This window comes from Sminthopsis crassicaudata, chromosome 5 (genome assembly GCF_048593235.1).
Source record: "Sminthopsis crassicaudata isolate SCR6 chromosome 5, ASM4859323v1, whole genome shotgun sequence".
Lineage (NCBI taxonomy): Eukaryota > Metazoa > Chordata > Mammalia > Dasyuromorphia > Dasyuridae > Sminthopsis > Sminthopsis crassicaudata.
In genome coordinates, this window is record NC_133621.1 from 122,168,148 (window position 1) to 122,194,583 (window position 26,436).

Here is a 26,436-nt window from a genome sequence, read left to right on the forward strand (position 1 = left end):
ATTAGCATTTTCTAGTTCCTACAACTGATACTCATGGGAGATGATTTTCCAGATTCTTCCCATCCTCATAAGAGAATAAGATCATAGCTTTGAAGTTGAAAAGGACCACAGAATCCATCTAGTCCAATCGCTTCATTTATTTATTGAGAAAACTGAAAAGATGGGGGTTAAGCAATTTATTCAAGGCCACATAGTTGCTCATTATCAGAAATGGAATCTAGACTCTAACACCCTCACTCTAGCACACTGCTTTCTTAAAACAAACAATTTTTTTCAATTTAATGTACTAGGAGCTGAACATAACACCCTAGGTATAGTCTAATTAAGAGAGTAAAACAAAATTATTGTTTTGCTTCTACTCTCTTATTAATATAATAGAGGATTGAATTTATTTAATGATTTTCTTTACTGTTGTCCTTTATTAGCTTTTCTTTACTGTTACTACTTATTGAGTTTATAATTATTTAATATCCCTCCTTTCCATGGAAGCAGAAAAATAGATCTGTCTCATATTGGATATTTAAATTTTGCACATATCCTTATGTCATTTTATCTTGTTTATCTTGTGTTATTATTTTAGCCTGTGAAGATCATTTAAAATACCCATTATCTTATTCACTGAATAAACTGATCCTCCCAGTTTTGTCATTTCAGAAAGATTTTGTTAAAAATCTAATATACTATAATCTACATTGTTAATAACATGACAAAATTGTTTTCCAAATAGTTATATAAGCCCATTTCAATTGCTCATATGTGAATTATCTGACATAAATATTTGAATTCTTGTTTTGACTTTCCCTACCATCTAATAAATTTCTCAACCATCCCATTACCTACCAACAGCCAACAAGTCTTCAAGTCAAGTCACCAAGCACAATTTAGTGCATAATATATGCCATACAATTAAAGAAAAAAAAAAGACATTCAAACAAGTTAACTATTTAACTTGTATTTAATTAAATGCATATAAAATAGATATAGCTTCAGTGAAAAGCCTTTTAAGGGGGGATAGGGAGAAAAGGGAGATGTTAAGGAAGTATTTAGAGCAAAGGTTCAAGAAATGCTTCCTTTCAGCCAACATCTGCTCACTGAATACTGAATACAGTTTAACTTAATAAAAGCACAATTAAGAATATAAACCTGTTGAACAAAAACCATTTTTTTCAAAACAAAAACATTTTATTTTTCTCCCCATTTATTACTAAAAACTATAAACTAACTATAGTTATCTTTAACTATGGGCAGCTTTATGGTTCTTGCTATATTAATCATAATAGTCAAGCATTTTAGAAGAGATGAATTATTCATTTTACTTGTTTAACATGTCGACATAAGCTTTTTAGCTATTTGATTTTTTTTGACAAAATACAGAAAACATATCTTACTATTAGATTGATGAATTTTTTCACTGTAGCAACTCTCAACTAATTGAAACAGATTGCAGTCTGCATCCATGGAAGTAACACACAGTCCACAAAATCACACATCCTTTAAATAGTGAAGGATGCACTAATATATAATATTTTGATGTTCATTGACTTGTGACCTTTGGCTATTCTATAGGAGATGATGACATATTCTCTTTACAGGTTGTTTGGGAAAATCTTCATTAGAACTTCCGGGAATTATTTTATGTTTCTTTTTGATAGCAAGTATTTCAGCATAATTATAACTAGAAGGTGAGAAACAAAAAGAACATTGAAATGGCAAAAAATAAAAAATAAAGTTTCCAGTGAAATTGACATTGAGTAGCATGCTACTTTTCCAATGTTCTTCATATCCTTACCTTCATATATCAAATTCCTCAGATATTAAATACAAAATGCATAGAATAAGGAATTTCAGATTTATTTTAATTCACTTTTAGTTGAACCACAAAAGTAAAAGCAAACTACTTATTGTTGATCTGGATTTTAATTCCATCAATTTTTGTTTTGTCTAGATTTTGACTGTGATTTTAAAAATGATTACCATATTTTAAAAAACATCAATTATTTTTAAGAAAAGTAGCTCTTTAGTGCATTCAGATAAATGGAAAAGTTCCCCTGTGTCATAATTTCCTCTGAATACCAAGTGTTGGGTATAGTTTAGGGAATTGGAAATGGAATATAGACCTTTATCTCAAGTTTACAAATTGCAACCAAAAATTATGACCAATAAATACATATTTATAACTTTTCAGCCATATATGTATATCATATAAAATTACTGTTGATGTCAATGGTAACTATTACATGTTCTTATCAATGTATACATATTATATGTTGATTATAATGAATTATGTTGTTTGGTCATTATGAAAAGTTGTATTATTTATAGTTAATCACCTGCACAATTTTATAAATTCCATTTCATTCCAATATCCATTGTTTCAGATAACAGAAGTCCTGAACTCTATGGAAGAAATTCAAAAAAACTCTAGGATTTTTATATATTTAGCATCTAAAAGTAACACTTATAAATCAGAACTGAGATATGAAATTTCTATCATATTTATTTAATTGAGAGCATCATTTCTAATGTCCAAACTCTGATAGATGGCTAAATTTAACAGAAGTAAATATAAGCTAATGTTACATTTTAAGGAAGGCAAAAATAAATCACTTGTTAATTGGGTTTACAGAATTACCATTGGACAATGGTATTAATTGTGCTAAGTCATTAATTCAACAATTACAGTATTACAGATTTCTCTAAACAAGATTATACTGGAGTTTCAGGCTGTTGAGGAAATACTTATATTTCATCCTATCCATGAGATGAAGTTTTTTAGGGCATTTTTAAAAATCATACATTTTTATTTAGAAGGAGCTGTCCAACCCAATCATATAATGAAGAATGTGGGGTCCAATGAGTTTAAGTGACTTGCTTAAAGTCACACAGGTAATAATTGGCAAAGTAGGGATTTGAACGTAGGTTCCTCAGTTTCTAAGCTGTAATTAGACAAAAGCTGGGATTCTTTTGCTTTTCTTTGCATCCCCATTGCTTAACACAGTACCTGATAGGTAGGTGCTTAATAAATATTTGTTTGCCTGAGTAACTTATTCTTTCCATTATGACATATTTTGAGGTATCATTTCAATGTTTTTCTTTTTGTTTCCTATTTTTCTTCTACTATTGTTAAAAAGCAGCCTTTATATTTTTTAAAGAGATTTAACTTTTGTTCTAGATCTGAATTAGTAGCCAAAAAGTTGAAAATCTACCTTGCACTTATGTACCCAGTTTAACTAGTAAAAGTATTAGCTTGCCAGTCCTATACTTTAAATGTAATATTCAGCTCTAGCAGAAAGACAATTGCTATTCTATTTTGATTTGTCATGAAGCTTCTGAGACAAAGCTGTCATTGAGTGTCATAATGATTGCCAATTGATGAGAGAGAGAGAGAGAGAGAGAGAGAGAGAGAGAGAGAGAGAGAGAGAGAGAGAGAGAGAGAGAGAGAAGAGGGAGGAAATCTTCTAAATATGAAATTGGCTTGTTGTTTCAGGGGAAAAAAATTAAATTGTAGTGTGTTTCTAAGCCTAAAGTTAGCCATGATTAGGAGAAGACAACTCTTCAAATCCTTGGAGGTTATATACAGTTTCCTCTAGGGAGGAGTACCAGCTGCACCAGAGTTAAAGCAACTGTCCCCAATCTCCCACCCCTCATAGCCTAACCCACTGATTCCCAGAGCAAGTGACAATGAAAACAAACTCATACTCTTTAACTTCCACAACAGAAAGAATGTCAGAGCCAACCTATTGCTTTTCCATCCTTTTTCTTCAATCTACTACTCTCTCTTCCTCTTCTGTCTCCCCCCATATAAAGAGATAATTAGATGGGTAATCACTTTAAATAGATTCTGAGGAAACAGTTTTGAAAGGGAGATTTATTAAAATTGAGGAGAAATAAATATGTTTTCATAATGAAGCAATTAGCAGGATGACTAAATGATACTGAAAGATATGATAGAGTAAATAACAAATTCTGGTTTGCATGCTATGATCCACAATTTCCTCAATGATAATAGATACAGCAAGTGACCATTTCTGATAAATGACAGCCATCTGGAAATTGCACAAATGATTTCTTTCAGCATGACTGAAAGGCAAAAGCCTTGCAGCAAGTCACCTTTTAATCTGTGGATATGCTAGCAAGTGGCAAATGACCATTCTCCTGAGAACTGATTCCCAAGTGAAAAATACCACGGTGCTTATTCTTTAATTAACAGCCTTTTCACATTGCTAGCACATTAAAGCCATCAGAAAGAACACCCATGCTTATATAATCAATGTCACAGAGTCTCTGCCTAAACAAATAATAAATGTTCTGGCTTTACACTAAGTGAAAACCTATTCGTGAAGACTTTCACCTTCAGAAAGATAAGCTCGTAAAAATCTAAAAAGAAAAAAATTGGAATGTGGTCTCATGAGGATAAAAAGGCTAGTGTTAATAATTAACAAGGAGAGTGAAGTGGAGTCAAATTAGCCATAATAGAGCCCAGAGTGACTGGCAAAGTCACCTCTCATTATCAAAAAACTCATTAAGAAATGAAGAGGTGGAAATCCCACTGGGTTATTCTCACACTGAGGCTATATCAGAGATTATTTTTTCAGATTTCTTTCAAATGCAGAACTGTTAGGTCACCATATTGCATATTAGGTTAATCTTCAAGCTCTGAAATATGGAGGGCTGACACCTGCATGTTATTCTACCTCAAGTGCTTAAAGGAGTTCTACATCTGAAATTCAAGAATTGTTGTTAATAAATTTATCTACACACATGGCCTAGAAGCAATGGACCTTCTAAGGCTGGATGACAAAATAGCTTTCTAAATGACCACTTTCCTAAAGGACAGACTCTACATTTCTTTTAAATTGAATTCAAACCTGCTCATCAAAATGTATTTTAGATCAGTCTGATTACCAAAAACAAAAATAAAAAAGAGAAAAAAAGGAAGCAAGAAACAATCACATGCTTTTCTTTCTCATTAAATTCTACAAACCTGTTTTAGTCCATTATTATATGAAGGTTTTTATATTTTAATCAACATCTTTATTATAATTTAATAAGTTTTGGGAAAAGTAGTCCGCTCTACTAAGACTTGCAGATTTGTGTCACAGTAGCCTTACAGAGATAGCTGTGAGCCCTCTCCACATTCATCAATTCAGTTATGATATAGATGGTGACCAACATGGCTTATTAGCATATAATAGTCCTGTAGATTATCATCAGTTCCACAATATTGTGGAAGGAGAAGACTGCACATATAATTCAAAGGGTCATAGAAATAAAAACAAGTATTTACCTTTTAAATGTATCTATATTATTCTTGTGTAAATTCATTTCCATTTATTTAGGTTAATCATCATCAAATTGGTCTTTGTTCCTCAAACAACAGTTCCTGGTCTCTGGAATAGATAATATAAAAACTCATGAAGCAGGAAGTAAATCAAGAAAAATAATTGAGAGTTGATAATGATGATGGTGATGATGATAATGATAATTCAAATTCTTGTGATATTTAAAATTTACAAAGTACTCTCTTCATAATAATTCTCTAAGATAGGAAATGAATTTTTTATTATTGTCTTTTCATAAAGTCAGAGAGGTGAAATAGACCTACTCATAGTTACACAGTTAATAAATATAATCTATAATAGTGGCAGATGTCAGAAAGAGATCTCCTGACACAAACTCCAGAGCTCTTTTCACTAGGCTTTGACTGATTCAATTTAGGTTTTTAAGAATTTTTTAGTCCTGCCACAAGGTCCAGTTAGAAGTCCTATAGATGGTAAAGTCCTTAAGGCCCTTTTATTTGCAGATGATATTATGCTGATTTCTTGAGTTCTACTCAAAGAAATTCATAAGGACAAGAAAGATAACTGCCTAATAATTCATACAGGGGAAAAGATGGATGAAAACTGCTTATTGCCAGACTTTTATAAGAATTAATGTCAGTTTATACATCCAAAATGATCAGTACCAGCAGGTATGTTAATGTGGTTAGAACTAGAGGATACTTAAGTCCAACCTGCTCATTTTTTCAAATTGAAAAAATGGAATCCCAGAGAATTTAATTGATTTGTTTAAAATCACACAGCAGTAAGTGGCCAAGACTGGATTTAAACACAAGTTCTCTGATACCAAATCTATGACTCTTTCCACTACTATGTTATTTCTCAGTAAGTGAAAGAGAGGGCCCTGGATTTAATTCAAGAAATTATATATTGTACTCTCTAACAAAAGAGAAACAGAGAGATAGAGAGAGGGAAAGAAAAAAGACAAAGAGAGAGGGAAGGAGGAGGAAGGGAAGGACGGAGGGAAAAAGGAAGGAAGAGAGAAAAGAGAGAGAAAGTATGAATATATTCTATGTGAAGTGTTGTATGACTATGAACATTGGGAGAAAATCATTTTTAAAGCATCAGTCTTATATGTGATACAGAGAGCAATGAAGAAGGAGATTTCATGTGGACTGCAGAATTCTCAGTGACAACTCGCGTATACAAAGTAACATAAGAATTGATAACATGAAAATGTATTACTTAGAAAAGAGTCAGGTGGGATGAAAATGAATGAGTGATAACAAATGGACAACCTGAGTGTAAAAAGACAGAGAAAGACCTCTATCATGATGACTTTAGCCTCAATGGATAATCGATAAGAAAATATAAGATTCATACAGGATGAGAAGGCATAAATGAGTTGCGATCTGTACCAATGATGGAAATAACAACAGCAATAAGATCCTGTATTTTTATAATATGAAAAAAATCATTTTTTCTGTCAAGAACAAATTAGATCTTTATAGTGTCTTTTGGTTTATCTTAAACTAACACTGTCACAACTAATTTTGATTAGTCACTGTTAAAGGAAGAATATAAACAAGAAATAGGGATTAGATCTTCAAATATATGCATACATACACATAAACACACACACATATATGTGTGTGTCTCTCTATATACACACATACATAATATTTTAGCCCCACCAAAATGGCTCATGGACCACCAAGATTTAAGAACTGCCAGACTATTATAAGGGAGCAACAAGTTAGCCTAAAGTCAGGAAGACTGATAATCCTGAGTTCAAATATGACCTCAGATAAGTGCTAGTTGTGTGACCCTGGGCAACTCACTTATTCCTGTTTGCCTCAGTTTACTCATCTGTAAAGGAAGCTGGAGAAGGAAATGGCAAACACTCCAGTATCTTTGCCAGAAAAAATGCAACTGAGGTCACAAAGAGTTAGACATGACTAAAATGACTCAACAAGAAGAAGTCTATTATAGTTATCTTTCATTTTATATTCATAGGAAAATATAATTTCTACAAAAACAATCAAGGCCCTTAAATTCAACTTATTCTTAAAGGAACTGTTTAATGAGTTCTTTAATAAATTGAAGAATTTATTACACAGAGATTTAAACTACAAATACAAAGAATTCAAGAATACAACAGAAACACCACTGGTTTTGGAATCAAGGCAGACATGGGTACAAATCATTCCCATTTCCCTTAATAAATGTATGACCAAAAATAAGTTAATTCATTTTTCGAAGCTCAGGTTCTTCATTTATAAAATTGAAATACTGTTCATGGTGATTGGAAAAATCAAATCAGATAACATATTAATATAGTTTGCAAATATTAAAGTGCTATGTAAATATAAATCAATTTTAATATATATTATTTACATTTGTATTGTATAGACTATATTAGTCTACTATTACATTTCTGGAAAATCATCACTGCAGCTATAGGTCAGGATATTATTGATAGCATCTTGGAATAGACTACGTAATCAATTAGGGAGTAATTCATGAAATAAATGATAGAATAGCAAAGAAGAATGGATGGAAAAGTGAAAGAGAGTGAGGAATGAGGGAAAAAGAAAGGAAGGAAGGAAGAAATTTTGACTAGTGGTTAACCTTAAATAATAGTCATTAAAAGCATATGGAGAAGATTAAAAAGTTTATTATGATTTCTGAGGCTACATATTATTAAAAGAGGTTTTGACAATGTTCAATGATCTACTGTGGATAGGAAGCAAATTGACATATGGGCAACTGTAACAGAAGAACATATATTTACATAGAAAAATGATAATGGTTAATGGTGTGTGTGTGAAAATTACAATGGCATTTATTCATTTTAGTCTCATTTTCTCTAATTTTTAAATTTCCTTTTTCCTTTCTACCTACATTTCCCCATCTTCTTTAACCTTTTATTGCTAAAAATACTGAGTTCACCTTTACCAAACTTAAGTGTGAATTTTCATAGAATTTTCATATTTTGTTTGTTTGTTAAAAACCATAGCTGAGACAGGTACATCTAATTAGTTTGGTGGTTAGAATGCCAGGTCTGAATCAGGAAGACTCATCTTCCTTCTTTCTGGCCTCAGATACTTAGCTATATAACCCTAAACAAGTCACTTAACCCCATTTGCCTCAGTTTCCTCATCTGTAAAATGAGGTGAAGGAAATGGCAAATCACTTCAGAATCTTTGCCAAGAAATGGGTTCATTAAGTCACTCACAACTGAAAAACAATATCAAATATTTAGCACTAGGGAAAAAAAACACCCCTCTCATTTTATAGATGAGTCAAATAACTTCTTAAAGATCCCACCAAAAAGTAAGTAATGAAGCCAGGATTTAAACATAGTTTCTCTATTACCTTTAACTTTTAAAATGGCACTGTTAGAATGTATGTGATATATTAGTGAGAGTACAAGTTTAATAGCCATTCTTGAAAAAATTGGCCTTTGCATGTTAAGTGATAGGAATTTTCTAAAGGAAGAAATACTATATTCATTTTTATAACTAAAAGAAATAATATTCTGCTTTCTAGAATTGAGAAATGAAGAAAATCCTGACCTTTTCTACTTTCATATAGTGACAGCCTAGTAACTCTAGATAAATTAATTAGCTTCTCAGTATCTAGGTAACTCCATAAGATTTTAAGTATAGGGGAAAAAACAACATACAGGAAGTTCCTACTAGGAATTTCTTGTATCAAAGAGTTTACAAGTTTAGTCCCAATGTAGCTCTTCCTCCATAGAATTGTAGGATGAATTCATAAATCAAGAAGGGATGTCATTTAATAAATGTTCAGTGGTTCATTGGGTCAAAGAACAAAACTTAATATTTAATAGCATTCATTTTAAATGATTTAATATAAGTGTAATAGATGTTACCAATTTTGATCAACAAAGTAGGATTTAACTACTTGTTAGACAAAATTCTCCAAGAAATTGTTTATTTTTTTTTATATTTTAGCTGCTTATCTATTTAAGCAACTGCATATTTACCTGCCTATGTTATCTATTTATTTATTTTTAGAGGCATTTGAATTAGGTATATATATATATATATGTATATATATACATATATATAAAGCTTTTTATTTTCTTTTTTATGTTATCTATTTATTAACAGTTAGGGTTTGGGTCTTTCATTTTCTGCTTTATATCATCATATGATATGACTTTTTGATGTTATGAATTCCTATCCATGGTTGAAAAGTGACTGTACATATGAGTATCACTAATCTATAGTAAGACTTAGTAAATATAAGATTTTGTGTACATATATATATATTTATATATATACATAATTACGTATATTATAGAGGTGTCTATATGTGCATGCATATATATATACATATGTATGTGTATGTATATATATATATATATATATATGTGTGTGTGTGTGTGTGTGTGTGTATATATATATATATGCTATTCCTCTTCCAAACTCAAAAGGAAATTTTCATGTTCTATATTTTTTGCTTATATTTTTATCTGTTAAAAGCATAGATTCTGGCAAGAGCCAAAGTAGATGGTGTGATAGACCTAAATCTGAGTGCTACCTTTCACATATACTAGCCAAATGACCATGTGCAAGGTCACTAGCACTTCAAGACCACAAATATTAGCTGTGCATCTTCATTGCTGAAGAAGTTCCCTACACTTATGAAGTCAGATCTGGACAAAAAGATTTCATGTTTCTTTTGTCATACACACATTTAGTTTTTATAACTTATTAAGGCAATGTGTAAAGAGCATTAGTATTCATCTTGATAGGTGTTATGTAAATGTTAGATCAATGTCATTATTATTGAATTAGTTCCTAGGTTAAAATGCTCACTTACCTAACAGATTATTGCACTTACAAATGAGCAATCTCCATTTGATCAATTTAATACTAATTTCATTAGACATTTAGGGATGGGTAGGCTGACAGAAACTACTAAATCACCTTTAATTCTTTGAAAACACCAACATGCTCCCCATTGAAATATCACTGAATTTTTGGTTTTTAACATCATGAAGGTAAATACATGATATAACAAAAAATGAAGAAAATTATTCTTTAGCTTTTTGTTATTTAAATGGAGATTTTGTTGCATCTGTTTATTTGGATGTCGCTATTTTGTATGCCATGGGCAAACCCAGAAATGAAAATGTATAAAGATTTGCTCACCCATTTGGGGATAATATAATACACACACACATGTGTATATATGTGTGTGTGTGTATGTATGTGTGTGTTTATACACAAACGCATCCACACATAATCCTTTCTTCTGATTTGCTGCAACTAAACAGTTGTATTAACATTCCATTTATCAAAATAATTGAATATATTGATGAATATATATTGATTGTAAATAAGTACCTCTAGATCTAATTAATCTTATCATTGAACCCATTTAAGTATGCATCATTTGATGTATATGCCTTCTAGAGTTGACAGAGGACAGAATTAGAGACAGACTAAAGACAGAGACAAAGAGAGTATTTAAGTGATAAAATCCCATAATATTTTACCATCCCATTAGTACTTGGTAGAGAGCACTAAACTATGCCATCTCTTAAGGTAACTTCTATGGTTGACTGACAAGTAATAATTAAAACTTTTTCTCACTTGATTAATGAAGATATTGATATAATTTTAATTTTGAATAAGATTAATTTTGTAATAACTCATAAGAAAAACTTATAAGGTTCCATTCCGGTGATAGATTGGAAAAGATGTATTTAAATACAAAGAAGACATGAACCACTATTATCTATTCATTGTAGTTTCTAGGTTAAATCAAAACTGATAATAATAACTGACATTTTATAGAGTCTTGATCTCATTTAGTTTTATCAATATCCTTCCTGTGTTTGCAGATAAGGAAACTAAGGCTTAGAGTGGTATAGTAGTGCTAAAACTAGTGAGAAAAACCTTAATTCAAATCCTACACAATTACTAGCTATGTGACTCTGGGCAAGTCATTTAACCTGTCTGCCTATATCAATGTTAGCCGTTATTAGACAGAGTAAATGTCTTGATGAAGAACTCAATTAGTGTCAGAGTTTGGATTTAAGACATCTTCTGGTTTCGGGTTCAGGTCCAAGATTCTTTCCATTATGCTGCCTTTCTATTTTAATAAATAATAGCTAGTAAACCACAGCTATCTCAGTTCCCATCAATCTTTATTGGCACATTTTGATTAGATTACAATTAATTATTCAATTGGATAGAGTTAGGCTTTGGAATCAACCTTTTTCCCTTTAAGTACCTTTTTCTTTTACTTTTTTCTTTTCTGTTTTTGGGAGTATTTGTTGTCATTGTTGTGGTTTGTCTTAAATTAAACTTGCCATAGAATAAAATGTTTAGGTGTTCATTATTCCAGAATTGTTTCTATTTATCAGCAGCATTTTGACAATAGTTATCACTGTTATATAGACATGAACAATAAGCATGAAGTGAACTTTTCATTAGTCTGTCATCCCTGTAATCTTTAAGATGGCATATGAGTTCCATTCCCCTTTGTAGGAATGAAATCTTTGTGTTTCTAATTGGGAAAAATATCACAACACATAGCAAAAGAGTTTCAACTTCTTAGCTCAGTTAGGTGTAGAATCCAAGAATTGTTGAATGTTAGTTTCCATCTGATTACTAAAATTGAAATCTTTATCAACATAATGGCTGTAAGCATACTAAATGGTTAAAGAAAACCAAAGTATTTGTTTAACCAGGAAAACAAGTGACTTGGGGGGGGGGGGGAGATGGACATGGTTTTTTGTATTTGTGGTCTTTTGTGCCTGTGAAAAATACTAAGAAATTTTAGTGAATTGTTAATTCAATATGTATCATTAGCATGACATATAAATCAAAAAATTACTATGTCAGGAAAATTCTTTAAGATTTTAACACAGATAGGGTGCTAACTTCCATTAGGAAAGGGAATCTTCATTAGGAGAATTCGTTTCTAAACTTCTCTCTGTTAATAAATAGCCACAGGCTGATATTACCACGTAATGTTAGAAATAGAAATCCATTAAAGAACTAAAGTTATTTATCCCAGAGAAGGGAAGACTCAGAAGAAATATTATATTTATCTTTAAGTATCTCAAAGATTCTCATGTGGAGGAAGTAGATTTATTTCGGGGGGGGGCAGAAAGTGTACAAAATACAAACTAAGTATAAGTTATAGAGAAATTAATTTAGGACACACTCACACATGTATGTACTTCAGAAATATTTCTAATAATTATAACTTCCCAAAGTTGAATGGATTCTTTTACGATTCTTGAGACAATGTAACTTTATGAAATATATCATTCACAGTTACAAGTTCTAGGAATAGTTTTATCTAGGATCTGTATACTTTCTCTGTGCCAATCAAAAGCATTGAAGAAATTGGGACTTACTCATATTTCCAGGTAGTGGTAGGATGCATCTTAGTGCCATACAGATTTGAAAAAGAAGCATGAATCCTATCAAAGCATCTCAGTAACTTCCTTTTGAGAAGATACCATAAGTGTATAAAAACTTTTGGAATAATCAGACACAGTACTAGCAATAAAAAAACTGGCAATATGATATGGACAAGAGAAATATAGATATGGAAGTCATCCATGTGATAACTGAAGTCATTGAAGTAGATAAGATGACCAAATATGAAATTGGATGAGGTTCTAAAACATATCCATAGAATAGGTATTCTCTGTACCTATGTTTATCAGGCAGGAAAAGAATAGAGACAATAAAAGAGTTAGAAAAGGAATTACAAAAGTTGGACCACGAGAATTTAGTGTCTAAAGCCAGGAAAGAGGGGAAAGGATATCAAAAAGGAGGAGATGATCCACAGTATTCAGTGCCACAAAGAAGATGAAGAAAATATTTCATTGAATTTGGCAATAAAGAGATTATTAGGGTGTTATTCTACCTCTTTTTTAAAATGAGATTTGTGACCCAAATTCAATTATTGGTATTTTATAGGAATGAGGAGAGAATACAAATGGCAAGAGGTGATGAAGAAGTGGAGGCAATGTGTTATTTCTCTGAATTTGACAACAAAGGGAAGGATAAGAAGAGAGAAGAAATGGGAAGGACAGTGAAGAAGGGAAAGCATTTGTAGTGAGGGATAAACAGAGACATGAGAAAATCAATCAGTAAATAAACAAGTTTTGGGTTTTTGTTTTTGTTTGTTTTGTTTTTTGCCAAATGATTATGTGACAGGCACCGTGCTAATTGCTGAAAATAGGAAAAAGTGAAACAGCACTTGATCTCAAGGATGTTACATTCTGAGGAGGAATACAACATGTACATCCACGTATATTTACATTTTTTAATAGAGCAGCTAGTTGACATACTGATTATAGCACTGGCCCTGGAATCAGAAGGACTTGGGTTCAAATGTGACCATAGACATGACGCTTACTAGCTATTTGACTCTGGCAAGTCACTTAACCCTGATCACCTCACCAAATAAATAAATAAATAAATATAATCCAAGATGGCTTTGGAAAGCAGTACTTTAGTGCAGGAGGGATGACTGACAGAGCAGGGTCACAGAGTGGGAGAACTAAACTAGAGGTGGAAGGTTAAGCTTAGCAAAGACAAAGGATACCAAGTTCGCTGAGATGAGAGATGAGAAGCCTATAATGAGGAATAGAGTTTGAAACTGCATTCATGTTACATTTACTTGCATTAGGATATTTGGTGTACTGAGCTTTTATGGAGCTCCAGAAGACTACATCACAGCTATTAACAAACCACATAGTACCTGTTTAAAAACCCTCATGAAAAGTGGAAATATTATAAAATAATTTTCAGAAACAACCATGCAATTGTATTTGTGAAGTCTTATAGGCAGGAACAATTGGAGTTTTTTTGTTTTGTTTTGTTTTGTTTTGTTTTGTTTTTAGATGAAGTTTAGAAGATGTAATATTCAACAAAGGAAGCATCCTGTTGCAATGTGAATTTTATTAATTCTTTATGATAGAAAATTCAGGAAATGAGTTCAGCCATGTTTTTCAAAAGCCTGAAGTTATTCACACTGATGAACACTGTTTCTGTTTGGATATTACAGCACTTTTGTGTAATGGAAAGTTTCATAAGCACTTGCAAGACATCTTTGTTCCCCTGGTCGTTCGCTACGTGGATCTCATGGAATCTTCCATCGCCCAATCCATTCACAGAGGTTTTGAGCAAGAATCGTGGCAGCCTGTCAAGTAGGTACCCACTCTAGTATGAATGGTGCCTCTGCATTCTTAAACCTGACCTTGTAAGGGTCACCGTGAGCTATTTCTTATGGCATTCCCTTCCCACGTTGTTTGTTTCTTCACAGGAACATCGCCAACAGTCTTCCCAATGTAGGTCTTCCAAAAGTTCCAAGTCTGCCTCTTAATCTTCCACAGATACCTAGCTTTTCTACACCATCCTGGATGGCTTCTTTATATGAGTCCACGTGTGTATCCTCACTTTTCTCTCAGTGGTGTGTTAGCTAGTGCATGACTTTGCCATGTTGTGTGCAGAAGTCTTGGGTATGCATGGCATTTGTAATTGTTGGCAGAAAGACACCACGCAGTGAGTGTGTGTATGTGTGTGCGTGTTGTTACAGCTATAGAGCTAAGCATAGAACATCAGTGATTAGCAATTTAGAGCACAAAGTCACAGCAGTGTGATATAGTTAATATCCCACTTTATATCAATGGAACAAAGGTCATTTAAGACCCTGGTGGATGATTGTGAACTAAATGGTATAAATACAATCCTTCATATTTAGCTAATGAGCAAGATAAGCTGTTTCTCTCAGGGTCCTTAGGCTCACCTTACTCTTAAATAACTAAATGACTTCTCTAGTGCATGCAGGAAATTGTTCTGAAAACATTTTCAATGATAATACACATTTTTCTATTTTTGTTGAAATTTCATATGTAAAAGGATACTATCAGGAAAGAGGTTGAGCTTGCCATTATTCCAGTCTTTCAATCATTCTTTTGTCTTTCCAATATACACTAATCCTCTATTAGTGTTCTTGTTTTTAAATTGTCTTTATGATAAAAAAAACCCTCCATACCTTTTCTTTATATATCTTCTATGTGTTCTACCATATAACCAAGATAATATAGACATTCCTCTGTCCAGTACCAAATCTTACTATCTTATAGTTTGATAGGACTTGGGATATTGCAAATCATTTTCATGTTACATTATTTCTCTAAATCCCCATAACAAATCAACAAATTCAACACTATAGATAGGACAAGGATTATTATCCTCATTTTAAAAAAGGGAAAATTGAAATGCAAGATGATTTGCCCGAAATCCTATAGTGAAGTGACACTGGAAATTTGTCTAGTCTCCTGCTTTTCTAAAAGTCTGAGCATCTTTCCACTATCCCCCACTCTGTGCAAAATAGCAGTGAAGCTTATTGAGATAAGCCTTTTAGATGAAGACATATTTACAACACTTCCATGAGCTAGTGTCGAAACAACTGTGAAAAAGATAATTTGAAAAAAATATTTTGACAGTATTCTTGCAAGTTAAACATCATCCTTGTGCCCACAGGAATTATTAAGGTTTTATGTTACACATGAACTTTTTTCTTACTGAAAAAGCTTTGGGCTCTTTTAGTGTTCATGGTTCCCTTGTGTGTCAGTGTCTGTGTATTTGCAAGGAATTACCTAGAAAATGTATTAAATAACATTTCTCTAGACTTCTGGCATTTGCTAATGGGAGGAGTAATCCTTCTTTACCCCTTTCCTTTTTTCGCCTTTTTTCCCCCTTGGTATGAGAGTCTAGCAATTTAGATCCTCACCATTCCTTTGAGCATTGATCTGAGAAGTTAAGTCATTGTCAGTCATTTCTCAAAACTTGAAATACAGTGTGTGACCTTCTGAGTCCCTTGTCATCTGTCCTTTGGAGGCCATTTTCTTAATAGTTTTTAAGTTTCAAGATATCAGTGTTTGGGGCATTTTATAGCTTTTTTAATTGCTAGAATTCTACTTCCCTAAAGAGATAAAGAACATGCTTCAAAGAATTGGCCACTGTTATCTTTGTCTGTCAAGGTTATCACCATTAGATAGTTTGGCAAAGTTCCCAGAGCTACTCAAAATGTTGTTTTCTTCTAAAATTTGTTTTTTAAAAGGAAATTTTGATATAGAGGACTTGCTAGAAATTGAATGTTTTTTACTTTTATTCATATGTGATACTAAAGAGTGCAGATCTTGATGAGGTAGAGGGGAGAAGTAATATCACAGTAACTATGTCTGACTAGGGTTCAGTTCAGATGACTATTTTTGAGGCAGCTTAGTCAAATGGATGCAGTTAAAGGAAGAGGACTAATTCTGTAAATTGTGTGAATATTTTAAAGGATAAGTTTTATTTCTCTTAACGTGTGAAGCTAAAAACCATGCATTAGGAGGAGCTTTTTATCCCCCCTCCTCTTTGTTTATAAAATTCCTTGCATTTCACACTTTTTATACTAAAACTGGCTGCTAGGGGTAGCCTTTCCTATTGGCATATTTCAGGTACCCACCAAGGGATCCATTGTTGATTAGTGATGCCTTTTAAATGCTCATAGTGCCATCATGACATCATAGTTTAGACCTTTTTTGGGGGGAAAGAGGAATAAACTCTAGTTGAATTGTTGGCTTATGGAAGCACACATTTTCATTTTGAAATTTATTCTCTTTAAAATTAGCAAAACACCTATTTATTCAACTGCTTCCATAAAGAATCATGTTCTGTGGGTGGGATATTAATAGATCACCAGAGAATTTTTTAAAAAGATGTAAAAAAAGTATGGACCCACATTTTAATTGTTTGCACTTATCAAAAGGTCAGTTCTCATTAGATTTAGTATATGTTATATTATTGATTTTTGTTGAACTGAGCAAAGGCAAATGCATTGTAATGAACATCAATGAAAGAAATACCCATATAAGCAGACTAGATCCCGTGGATTTTAGAATGAAAGTATGAAAAATTCTAAATAATTACTTTAACTTACAAGGAAAAAACTCATACTGAAATAAAAAGAGATGGATTTTCCTACCAATTATATATATAGTACATTTGAAATATTACAATCATCAGTTAAGTTCTTTACTGAAAATGTTAAGAGTGCTTTTCTTTGGTATTGTCCTGCTTTCATTTTATATTTAATACAGAAAAAAGGTAAATATGCACTTGTATTAGCTTTTTGTTTTCAAAGGAATATCATTGCAGTGTTGTCAGTTGTTTTGTTGGTCCTTTTGTTTAATGGTACATTTGGGGCATTGAATATTAAGGTTTGGGAGATATTAAGAGAGGAAGGTGCTATGTGCAGTATTCAGTGTTTTGCTGTGATTGGTCCCCTGAGAAGTTAACTCAAAGGATACCTTGGCTAGACATACAGCAAACTATGAATTATTGGCAAAAGTGAGTAAGAAAAGCACACTGAATAGGTGATAGATCTGAGACTCTTTGTTGGGAAAAAACCAACTTTTAATGAGCCATAATGAGAAGTTTTCTTCTTCCTTTCTAGTTGGCTAATTAAGACATTTTCTAAATAAGATTTGTATGTTTTTATAATTTGCAGCTTTTTGTTTTATATATTTTCAGCCATATTTTTATAGCAAACTAGATATTTTCCCATTGTAAGTTGTTTTCTAAGGATCATATATTTCTAATATTTATTAAAATCATGTTGGTACATGACTCATTTAGGGGATATTTTATGCTTTTGCTCTGATTTTATGGTTCAGTATTTTCAAGAGAATTTGTTTTTTATCTTCAGAAACACCCTTCTACAGAATAGCTACGTATAAAAATCATTTAAGTTCATGAAAAAATAATATCAAGATACTCCTATTCAAATATTATCTGTAGTAGTGTACAAATAACCTCCACACATGGTGTGAAAACACGGTCCCCTAGAGTCATTTATAATGGTAGTTAACACAAAGCAAATCATAGTTCCATATTTAGTTGTGGGGTTTAGAAACACACATTTTTTTTCTAGTTCCAGAGCAACCTGAGTGTCATTTGGGTGTCAGATCACACTTTTTTTTTCTAGCCACATGATTCTTTGGTCTGAAAAACACAAGGAGAGGATTAGATCTATTGGCACAGGAGGATTTCAAAGTAGGTAAAAAATAATCCATATTTCCAATTCTGGATTAGTTTTTGGTTCTTTAATTGTTTATACATGTTTCAACACCCTAGAATTGAGAATTCAAAATCACCGTTAGTCACATGCTTGCCATTAAATAGGTGCACAAACAGACTTGTGCAGGTACCAAGAGCAGAGCTGTAGTTTATGTCTATAATTTTGAATTATCTGGAACAAAATATATTTATCAAATAATCAAAGTAATGAAATATGGTAAAGAATGTTGAAAATCATTCCTTCATGTGAGTGTTAATTTCTTTATGAGTAAAGCTCTCTTGTCCATTTCATTTCCCTCCTTTATTGTCTTTAATGTTTTAGTTCATAGACATCTCTAGTTCACCTACTTACTGTGAGAGAAAGGGCAAAGAAAGCTTTGGGAAAGGGAAAAACAGCACAGGTTTGACAGAAGAGATGCTACCTATGGCACTGTTAAGACATACTTTATTTTCCCTTTTTCTAGCAATGGATCAACCACTTCAGAAGATCTTTTCTGGAAACTGGATGCACTGCAAATGTTTGTCTTTGATCTGCACTGGCCAGAACAAGAGTTCGCTCACCACTTAGAACAAAGACTTAAACTCATGGCCAGCGATATGATTGAGGCCTGTGTCAGAAGGTAGATGTATCTTTTTTACTGTTCAGCATCTGAAGTTCCATCTCTCATGATAGACACCTGTTTCACAGCTATAAAAAAGGAAGCATGAGCACATATACACATCCTTGAGAGGGAAAAAATGTGCACTAACCTTCAGGGTTCCTCAACTCTGGGGAGTGTGGCGTTGATAAAATGTACAACATTGACCTGATGCCTTTTTTCAGATTTGGAATAACTCCTCTCATCAGCAGCAACTGCACCATATTACTCATTTCTGTTGCTCTTCTCTCTATCTCTCTGGGAATTCAGTGCTTTGCTTTCCCACTGTACTCCCTCCCGAGACATATGGAAAAGAGCTGTTAGTTAGCTCCCTTATTTCTTATATGCCAACTCCATGTGTACCTTCAGCATGTTAGACTGTATCATTGTTAGAGAGCATTGCAAGCTAGTCCTTCCCACTGAATATGCTTCCAACATTACTACTGTCCATCTGCTTGCATTGTTGGTAGCTCATCTCCAGAATACAAAAGGCTCTCACTACAAGTGTAGTTTTGGATTTTTCCAAATGTTGCTAAAAACTGCCTCTGTAATCTGATGGTTATCTTGAAATGAACATTATATTCTAATTATGCAAAGACACTTGTTATCAGGGCCATGCTTAAGACACATATGAAAAACTACAATTTTGCCAAACATAAATGCTTTAGAGTTTTTCAGCCTTCCCTTTCATAGGTTGACTTGTGGCAGTTTTTTTTTCTATTTTAATGCATTTGTGTAGAGAAGCATTGTATTTTGCCATTTGATATCTTACATTTGCAAATTATTCAAAAACTATTAAATCTGGAGCTATGGGGTTTGCTATTAAAAGAGCTTTGCTTAATATAACAAGTAATATTCTTTATAGCCTTGTGAGTTTGGGTCTGCCAAACCAATAAATAGTCTTGAATTTATGGGAAAATACCCCATTCTGATATTTCCTATGAAATAGCCAAATAGAACCTCATTCTGCTTTCCATACCATCTGCCGAAGTATATTCATTCTTTTAATTTCTCATTTGGAGGTTTTCAGTTATTTCACTTAGCATATTTAATGTTGTTTTTACATTAACAAATCATCTGAGAAGTATTACAGGTTGTCTTAAATGTTTTAATAAATAGAACAAGAATTGCATTTGAACTCAAGCTGCAAAAGGCCAGCAAAACAACTGACCTACGCATTCCAGCATCAGTCTGCACAATGTTTAACGTCTTAGTCGATGCCAAAAAGCAAAGTACCAAACTTTGTGCCCTGGATGGAGGACAAGAGGTGAGGGAAATCGTACATGTAGAAATGTAGACTGTTGGGTGAACTGGCAGAACAATCATGCTATTTACAGAAGGTGTTCACTTGGATTAAAAACAAGTTTTCCAACACCATATATTTAATCTTTTCTTTCACTGGATAATTACATGTCCCTTTTTACATTGTTCATGTCATTTTCTTCTCTATTATCTGAAAGTATAAGTCAAATTTTTTTTAAAGTAGCTCTTGAATTCCAGGTAGGCCTCTTTACAACTTGTGTTTTTCCTTTCTACAAACTCTACTTTTTACAAACAAATTAGTGTTATTAAAGGACCTGTTTTGTTTATACAAATTAATTTTATTCAAATTTTGAATTAAATAAAAGCAAAGGAGCTACACATACACACACACACAGACACACACACACATATTTAAAAAAAAAAAAAACTTCCAATCTTATAGAACATCTTTTCTGGCACAAAAGGGTCCATTATTAAGGCACAACTAAAAACTTCCTGTAAAAAAGTAGAAACTGGTTGGAAAAGGAGGTACAATTTTCCTTTTTTTTTACCAAAAAAATGTCATGATTTGATGTGTAGATTAAGTGTAGTTTTGTATATGAAAATAAAACACCTAAAACATTGCATAATACCCTTATTGTCTTCTCCCCTGTGATTGTTTTTTATTGAATATGTTGAGTGGGTGAATGTGAACATTTTTTTCTGAACTTATCTGTTGAATTTGATATTGTTTTGCTTTATTTTTTATTTTAATTATTCTTTCACCATTTCCTTATTTTTCCCTTTTATGTCCTCCTTGGTCTTTTTATTTTCCATGACATGTTCCAGCTTGGTAGTCAGTGGGTAAGTCCCTTTTATTTCAGAAACATGCTTTTTTCTTTTCATATTTTAGCAATATTTCATTGTGAGATTATGCATAAAATAGACATATGTATTAAATAAGTCAATTGAACCTGTTTTCAGGATTTTGTGTGTTTATAAGGTAGCTGCTAAAATCTGTATGTCAACAGCCTTCTCCCCCCCAAAAAAATTAAAACCTTTGTAAATCCTTCTATATTGGATGTCATAGCTTCTCCTTAGAAGCTTCAGGACCCATAATTTATCACTTGCTTCTATTCAAAAATATTTTTTTAAAAAAAGGTAAAGCCACTTAAGACAAAATGCAAAGGCCTATGCTATATTGCAATCTTTATCTACTGCTTGTTTTATGGAATTAGCTTTAGATGTATAGATTAGAAGGAATTAGATTTATGAAATATTAAGTTTTTAAAAACAGTGTTCAGGTAAAAGTTTGTACTTTCTAGATTATATGACTTAATTAAAAATCAAAAGGGTAATAGTTTGTTTTCCACTGCTTTAATTTCATTTTGTAAAATTTTTAAACTAATATCCCAAAAGGTCCCAAATTAGGTAGATTTTTGTTTGTAATTGAGTCATTTTTCAATCATGTCTGAATTATTCTTCATGACTCCATTTTGAGTTTTTCTTGCCAAAGATATTGGAGTGGTTTGCCATTTCCTTCTTCAGCTCATTTTATAGATGAGAAACTGAGGCAAACAGGATTGATTGACTTGCCCCAGTTACACAATCAGTAAGGATCTGAAGCTGGATTGAATTTGTGAAGATGTCTTCCTGAGTTTAAGTGCATTGCTCTCTATTTACTGCACCAAGTAACTAGACTGTAGATTTTTGATATGCTGTATGTTAGAGGTGGAGAGTGTTTTATATGGAAGTTATTTATAGAATAGGTTCCAAGAGGAACCTACTTAGGGTCCCTAAAATACAAAGATTATTTCTGAGTTTCATTGTAGTATTAGCCTCCACCATTGATGCTGCTTGCTAATTACTATTTTCTCCTAGCTTTATGATTTTCTGAGAAAAGGAAAAAAAGAAGTAAAGTGTGTGTGGGGGGGGGGGGTGTAGTAATAGTAGAATCTCCAACAAAGAATCACAAGCTGTCACTTATTTACATTCAGCCTATTTATTTGTGATTTTTTTTGGTGCTATTTGAAAGATGGAGTTTTATGCCAAATTGGGTTCTGTAACAAATCACAAGATTCCAGGTATTTTATAGATAATGTAACATACATCATAATTAGCTTTTACCCTCTGGTTATCTGTGTATTGTACTTCTGTTCAACTTTCTGTCTTTTAACTAAATGCTAAATAAGACCATTATTGGTCATTTAAATTATTTTCAAATGAGCAAATGCAAACATTTTCATGTGCTTATGTACTTAATCAAGACAGGAATTTTTAGATTTCTTTTTCTCTTTTTGTGAGGTAGAGTAGAGGAAGAGTTACTCTTTAGAACAGGCAGTGGAACATTTGTATTTAAAAAGCAAATTTATTACTACAGCCTCATTATATATTGAAATGTATGTTATGACTAAAATCTGACATTCAAATATTTATAGTAGATAACAATTAACAAATTTTATGTTGTACTTCTTTTAAACTTTTTCTTCCTGACACTAATTTATTCTATATTGATCCATTTATAATTCATAATGATTTTGTTTGTGATTTTCACCCATCAGGGACCCAGATCCTGCAGACCTTTGTATATGCTAAATACTTTGCACATAGTATATACTTAATAACTATTTGCTTAATTGAATTAAATAAGTTTTAATGAGGTGAAAAAAATTTCAAGCAAAATCTGAGAATGCAATTAGAAAAAAATAATTCATAAAATTCCTAATGTTCACCTTTTTCTGCAAATTAAATTTAGTCAGAATAATATTTACTTGTATATTATTTTTGAAGACCTAAAGATAAACATTGCAAAATATTAAGTTGTTCTCAATGATCCTTGATCTATAATACTATATCATTGTCTCTACTTGCTTTATTAAGCAAGAATCAGCCAGAATACCAATGTCTCTTGTCTGCTTATCTAAGTTTTTCAATACACACATGCCTCTTATTGCCCAAAAATTATATATTAAATCCATTTATTCATCTTATTTATAAAAACACTACCTCTTTCCATAATTATGACTTCCATCTATTCAGTACTTTTTCACATCTAATGCTATTTGTTGCTGCTGTTCTAAAATCTTCTTCTGTAATAATATGGGAAAAATGCCAGACTTGGCGTCAGGAAACCCATGTACTTCAGCCAATAATTATCTTGATACAGGATAATCTTGGTATAGGAATTTTGTCTTTCTGTGCCTCTGTTTTCTAATCTGTAAAATGAAGTGAGGGAGGAGAGAGTAGATAACCTTTCTTTATTATCCTATAACCATAATAAACAACTTCTGACTTCTACTAACTAAAATCCTCAAAAATATGAAAAAATTGTTCCACTTAAAAATAAATTCTGTACTTTCTTAAGTGCATGGTTTTAAATAGCAGCCATGGTATAGATTATAAGAAAATTAATTTCTCTAAAACTGACACATAATTCCTACATGAAGGTATATTTTAAAATCTCATTACCATGATACAAAAAAGTACAAATAAATTACAGCATGAAGGGGAAGTTCACCTTTGTTTACTCCTTAATTCAAAGCCACAGCTCCCTCCCCAATCTCCCTTCTTCGTTCTGCATGCCCAAGAACTGTTTTGGGCAGGAATAGGATCACCATTAACTTATTAAACCTGTTACTCACAGAAGTCCAACTTATGGACCCCAGGCTTTAGAAAGTGACCTAAAATTTAAAATATGTGGGTAGATAGATAGATAGATAGATAGATAGATAGATAGATAGATAGATAGATAGAATGTATAGTGATTCCAGCTGTTTCTGAATTTGCTTCAGGGAAAATTTTATCAGTTAGAGAAGTATGAAATTCCACAAACCAAGTCATAGTTAAAAGCTAAGAGACAATGTATTATTCCCCAAACTATAAGGACAGAGCCCTTCGTTGCTGTCGAGAAAACTTCCTCAGAAGCCTGCCAAGAATTGTTATGCTGTGATTGCATTCCAGTTTTCTCATCCCTATTAGTGCAAATCCTTCTGTGCTTGTAAATTATTATTCTGTTTTCTTAAGTGACATGTGATGATGCAAGCATCTTCTGTAACCACTCAGAAGAGTGCTTAATAGACTGATTAGTGGCTGAATGCTCTTACCATGTGACAGTTGTGTGAAATGAGTCAGCAATCCCAGTCTCAGCCCTCCGGGACAGATGTTGAGATCACAAAACCGGCACCGTATTTAGAAACCTCGTTAGCCATCACAGCAGAAAAGCAGAGTGTTCAATGGGCCATAGGCATTCATCCCTCCTCAAAGCCACTTCATCTGACGATCCCATTGGGCAAGGATGAAAGCACATTAATGGGGCAACATGGGGGCCCATCTTTCCTTGTGCTCTGTTTGTTCTCAGAAGTAACCATCCAGCACCTTTAAATTTTATCCCAGAAGTTGTGGCAAAACTCTTTTAAGATTACTAAGCTTAAACAGGGCACTTCTTGTGTTTTTATGAAACAGGGAGGTGAATTGATGCTGAATACATTTGGTGTAAAATAAGGCAAGGATTTTATCCAAGCGGCTTCTCCTTAAATTCCCTGTTTTCATAGTTAATGAGACTTAGAAAAGCAGCAAACTTCCCAAAGGGACCTTTCCCCTTGAATGTACAATGAGAGTTGTTTATCCTTAGAGCAGGAATCAAAAAATCTATTTGTTTGTTTGTTTGTTTGCTTGTTTTTGTTTTTTTGTTTGTTTGTTTTTTGTTTTTGTTTTTTTGTAGAAAGAGAAAAAAGCCTCAAATAGGGGCTAAGTATCCATAACTATGAAAGATCTAGGATATGATGATGTCAGTACAAGATCTTCTGAGATTTTCATAAGATTTTTGGTATGGACAAAACAAACCACCTACATTCCTAATTTTTAATATATAACATATGGCCAAATGAAAATTGTTCCTCTTTGGCTATAAGCCTCTGCTAGGGGACTCCAATGAAATTATTTTTAATATCATCCTACTCTCATAAACAAAATTTTCTCTAGAATTGACTAGTGCAGTGTTATATTAGAAAGACTGACTCTGAAGAGCTGGGTTCAACTACCACCTTTGAGACTCTCTTATTGTGTGACCTTGGGGGAAAAAAAATAGATGAACTTAGATGAACTCTGATGTTCCTTTAACTGTAAATCTATGATCATATATTGTTAGCTCTGAATTATTTATTTAGAGGATTTTGTGAAATATTAAATATTAAACCCTAGATCACATTCTGAATGCTATTCATAGTGTTTTTGGGCCATTTCCACCTATTATCCAACTAAAGTGTATATAGATGATTACATTATTATCAAATTATATTACTACTATCACAAACCAAACTTATTTTTGAAAGTCAGTTTGAGTGAGGCTTCACAGTGGAGTAGATAGAACTGAACTTAGAGTCAAAAATACTTCAAGACCCACTGATACATACTGGCTATGTGACCCCTGGACAAACTATAATTTTTAGCATCCCAAGAAACTATAAAAATTAGAGATCAGCTGCTGATCTATATTATAAGAGTTCAGGAATTCTGTATATCAAGAGAATCATAGGTCTGGGCTCCAAAAAAAATTTTGGAGAAATTTTAATCATGTAATAATATATCTTATTAATAGAATAATATATGATAGAATATAAATTTCATTATTGTGGAAATTGCTTCATCCTTTGACAGTACTTGGCAAATAGAAGATGTTTAATAAATGCTTATTGACTGATTAAAGTGGTCTAAAAGACAATACAAATAAATGTTCAATTATCCAATGCTTTGGGTCTATCAGTTATTTAATATAACTGCAATAACCTAGAAATTTCTTTTTAAACTTTAGTTAAAACTAAATCTAGCTGTGATTTTTAAAAATCCATGGGAACATGATGGATTTTATTTTTTTAAATCTGGGGATTAATGATATCTTCATTGGATCATCTCATATATGCTTTCAGGAAACATAGGGTATGATTTGACTCAAAAGCTTAACTCAGAAAGATATTCTAGGAATTCTTGAACAACAGTCCCTGAGTGATATTTGAACACTTTTGGGGGCCATTAAGTAACCCAATAAAATTACACAATTTGAAAGTTAAGGCAAATGAGGATAAGTTAATAAGCCTCCTATTGGACCAAATCCCAGTAGCTGAGAAGGTTTGGGGGTTTGGTTAG

At 32.5% G+C, this 26,436-nt stretch overlaps 1 protein-coding gene across 5 annotated transcripts in view; it reads left to right on the forward strand.

Moving 5' to 3' along the window:
* The window catches only part of CADPS2 (calcium dependent secretion activator 2), a 714,206-nt gene that overhangs the window by 614,456 nt on the left and 73,314 nt on the right, over positions 1-26,436 (forward strand). For 3 of the 5 annotated variants that reach the window (XM_074268122.1, XM_074268125.1, XM_074268126.1), the window contains 4 exons: positions 14,352-14,493; positions 18,880-19,035; positions 20,173-20,320; positions 21,145-21,159. In XM_074268122.1, the coding sequence (XP_074124223.1) occupies positions 14,352-14,493; positions 18,880-19,035; positions 20,173-20,320; positions 21,145-21,159 (461 nt within the window). Of the gene's footprint in view, positions 1-14,351; positions 14,494-14,609; positions 14,730-18,879; positions 19,036-20,172; positions 20,321-21,144; positions 21,160-26,436 lie in introns of all 5 variants that reach the window. The other 2 variants (XM_074268127.1, XM_074268124.1) reach the window with 2 other exon arrangements.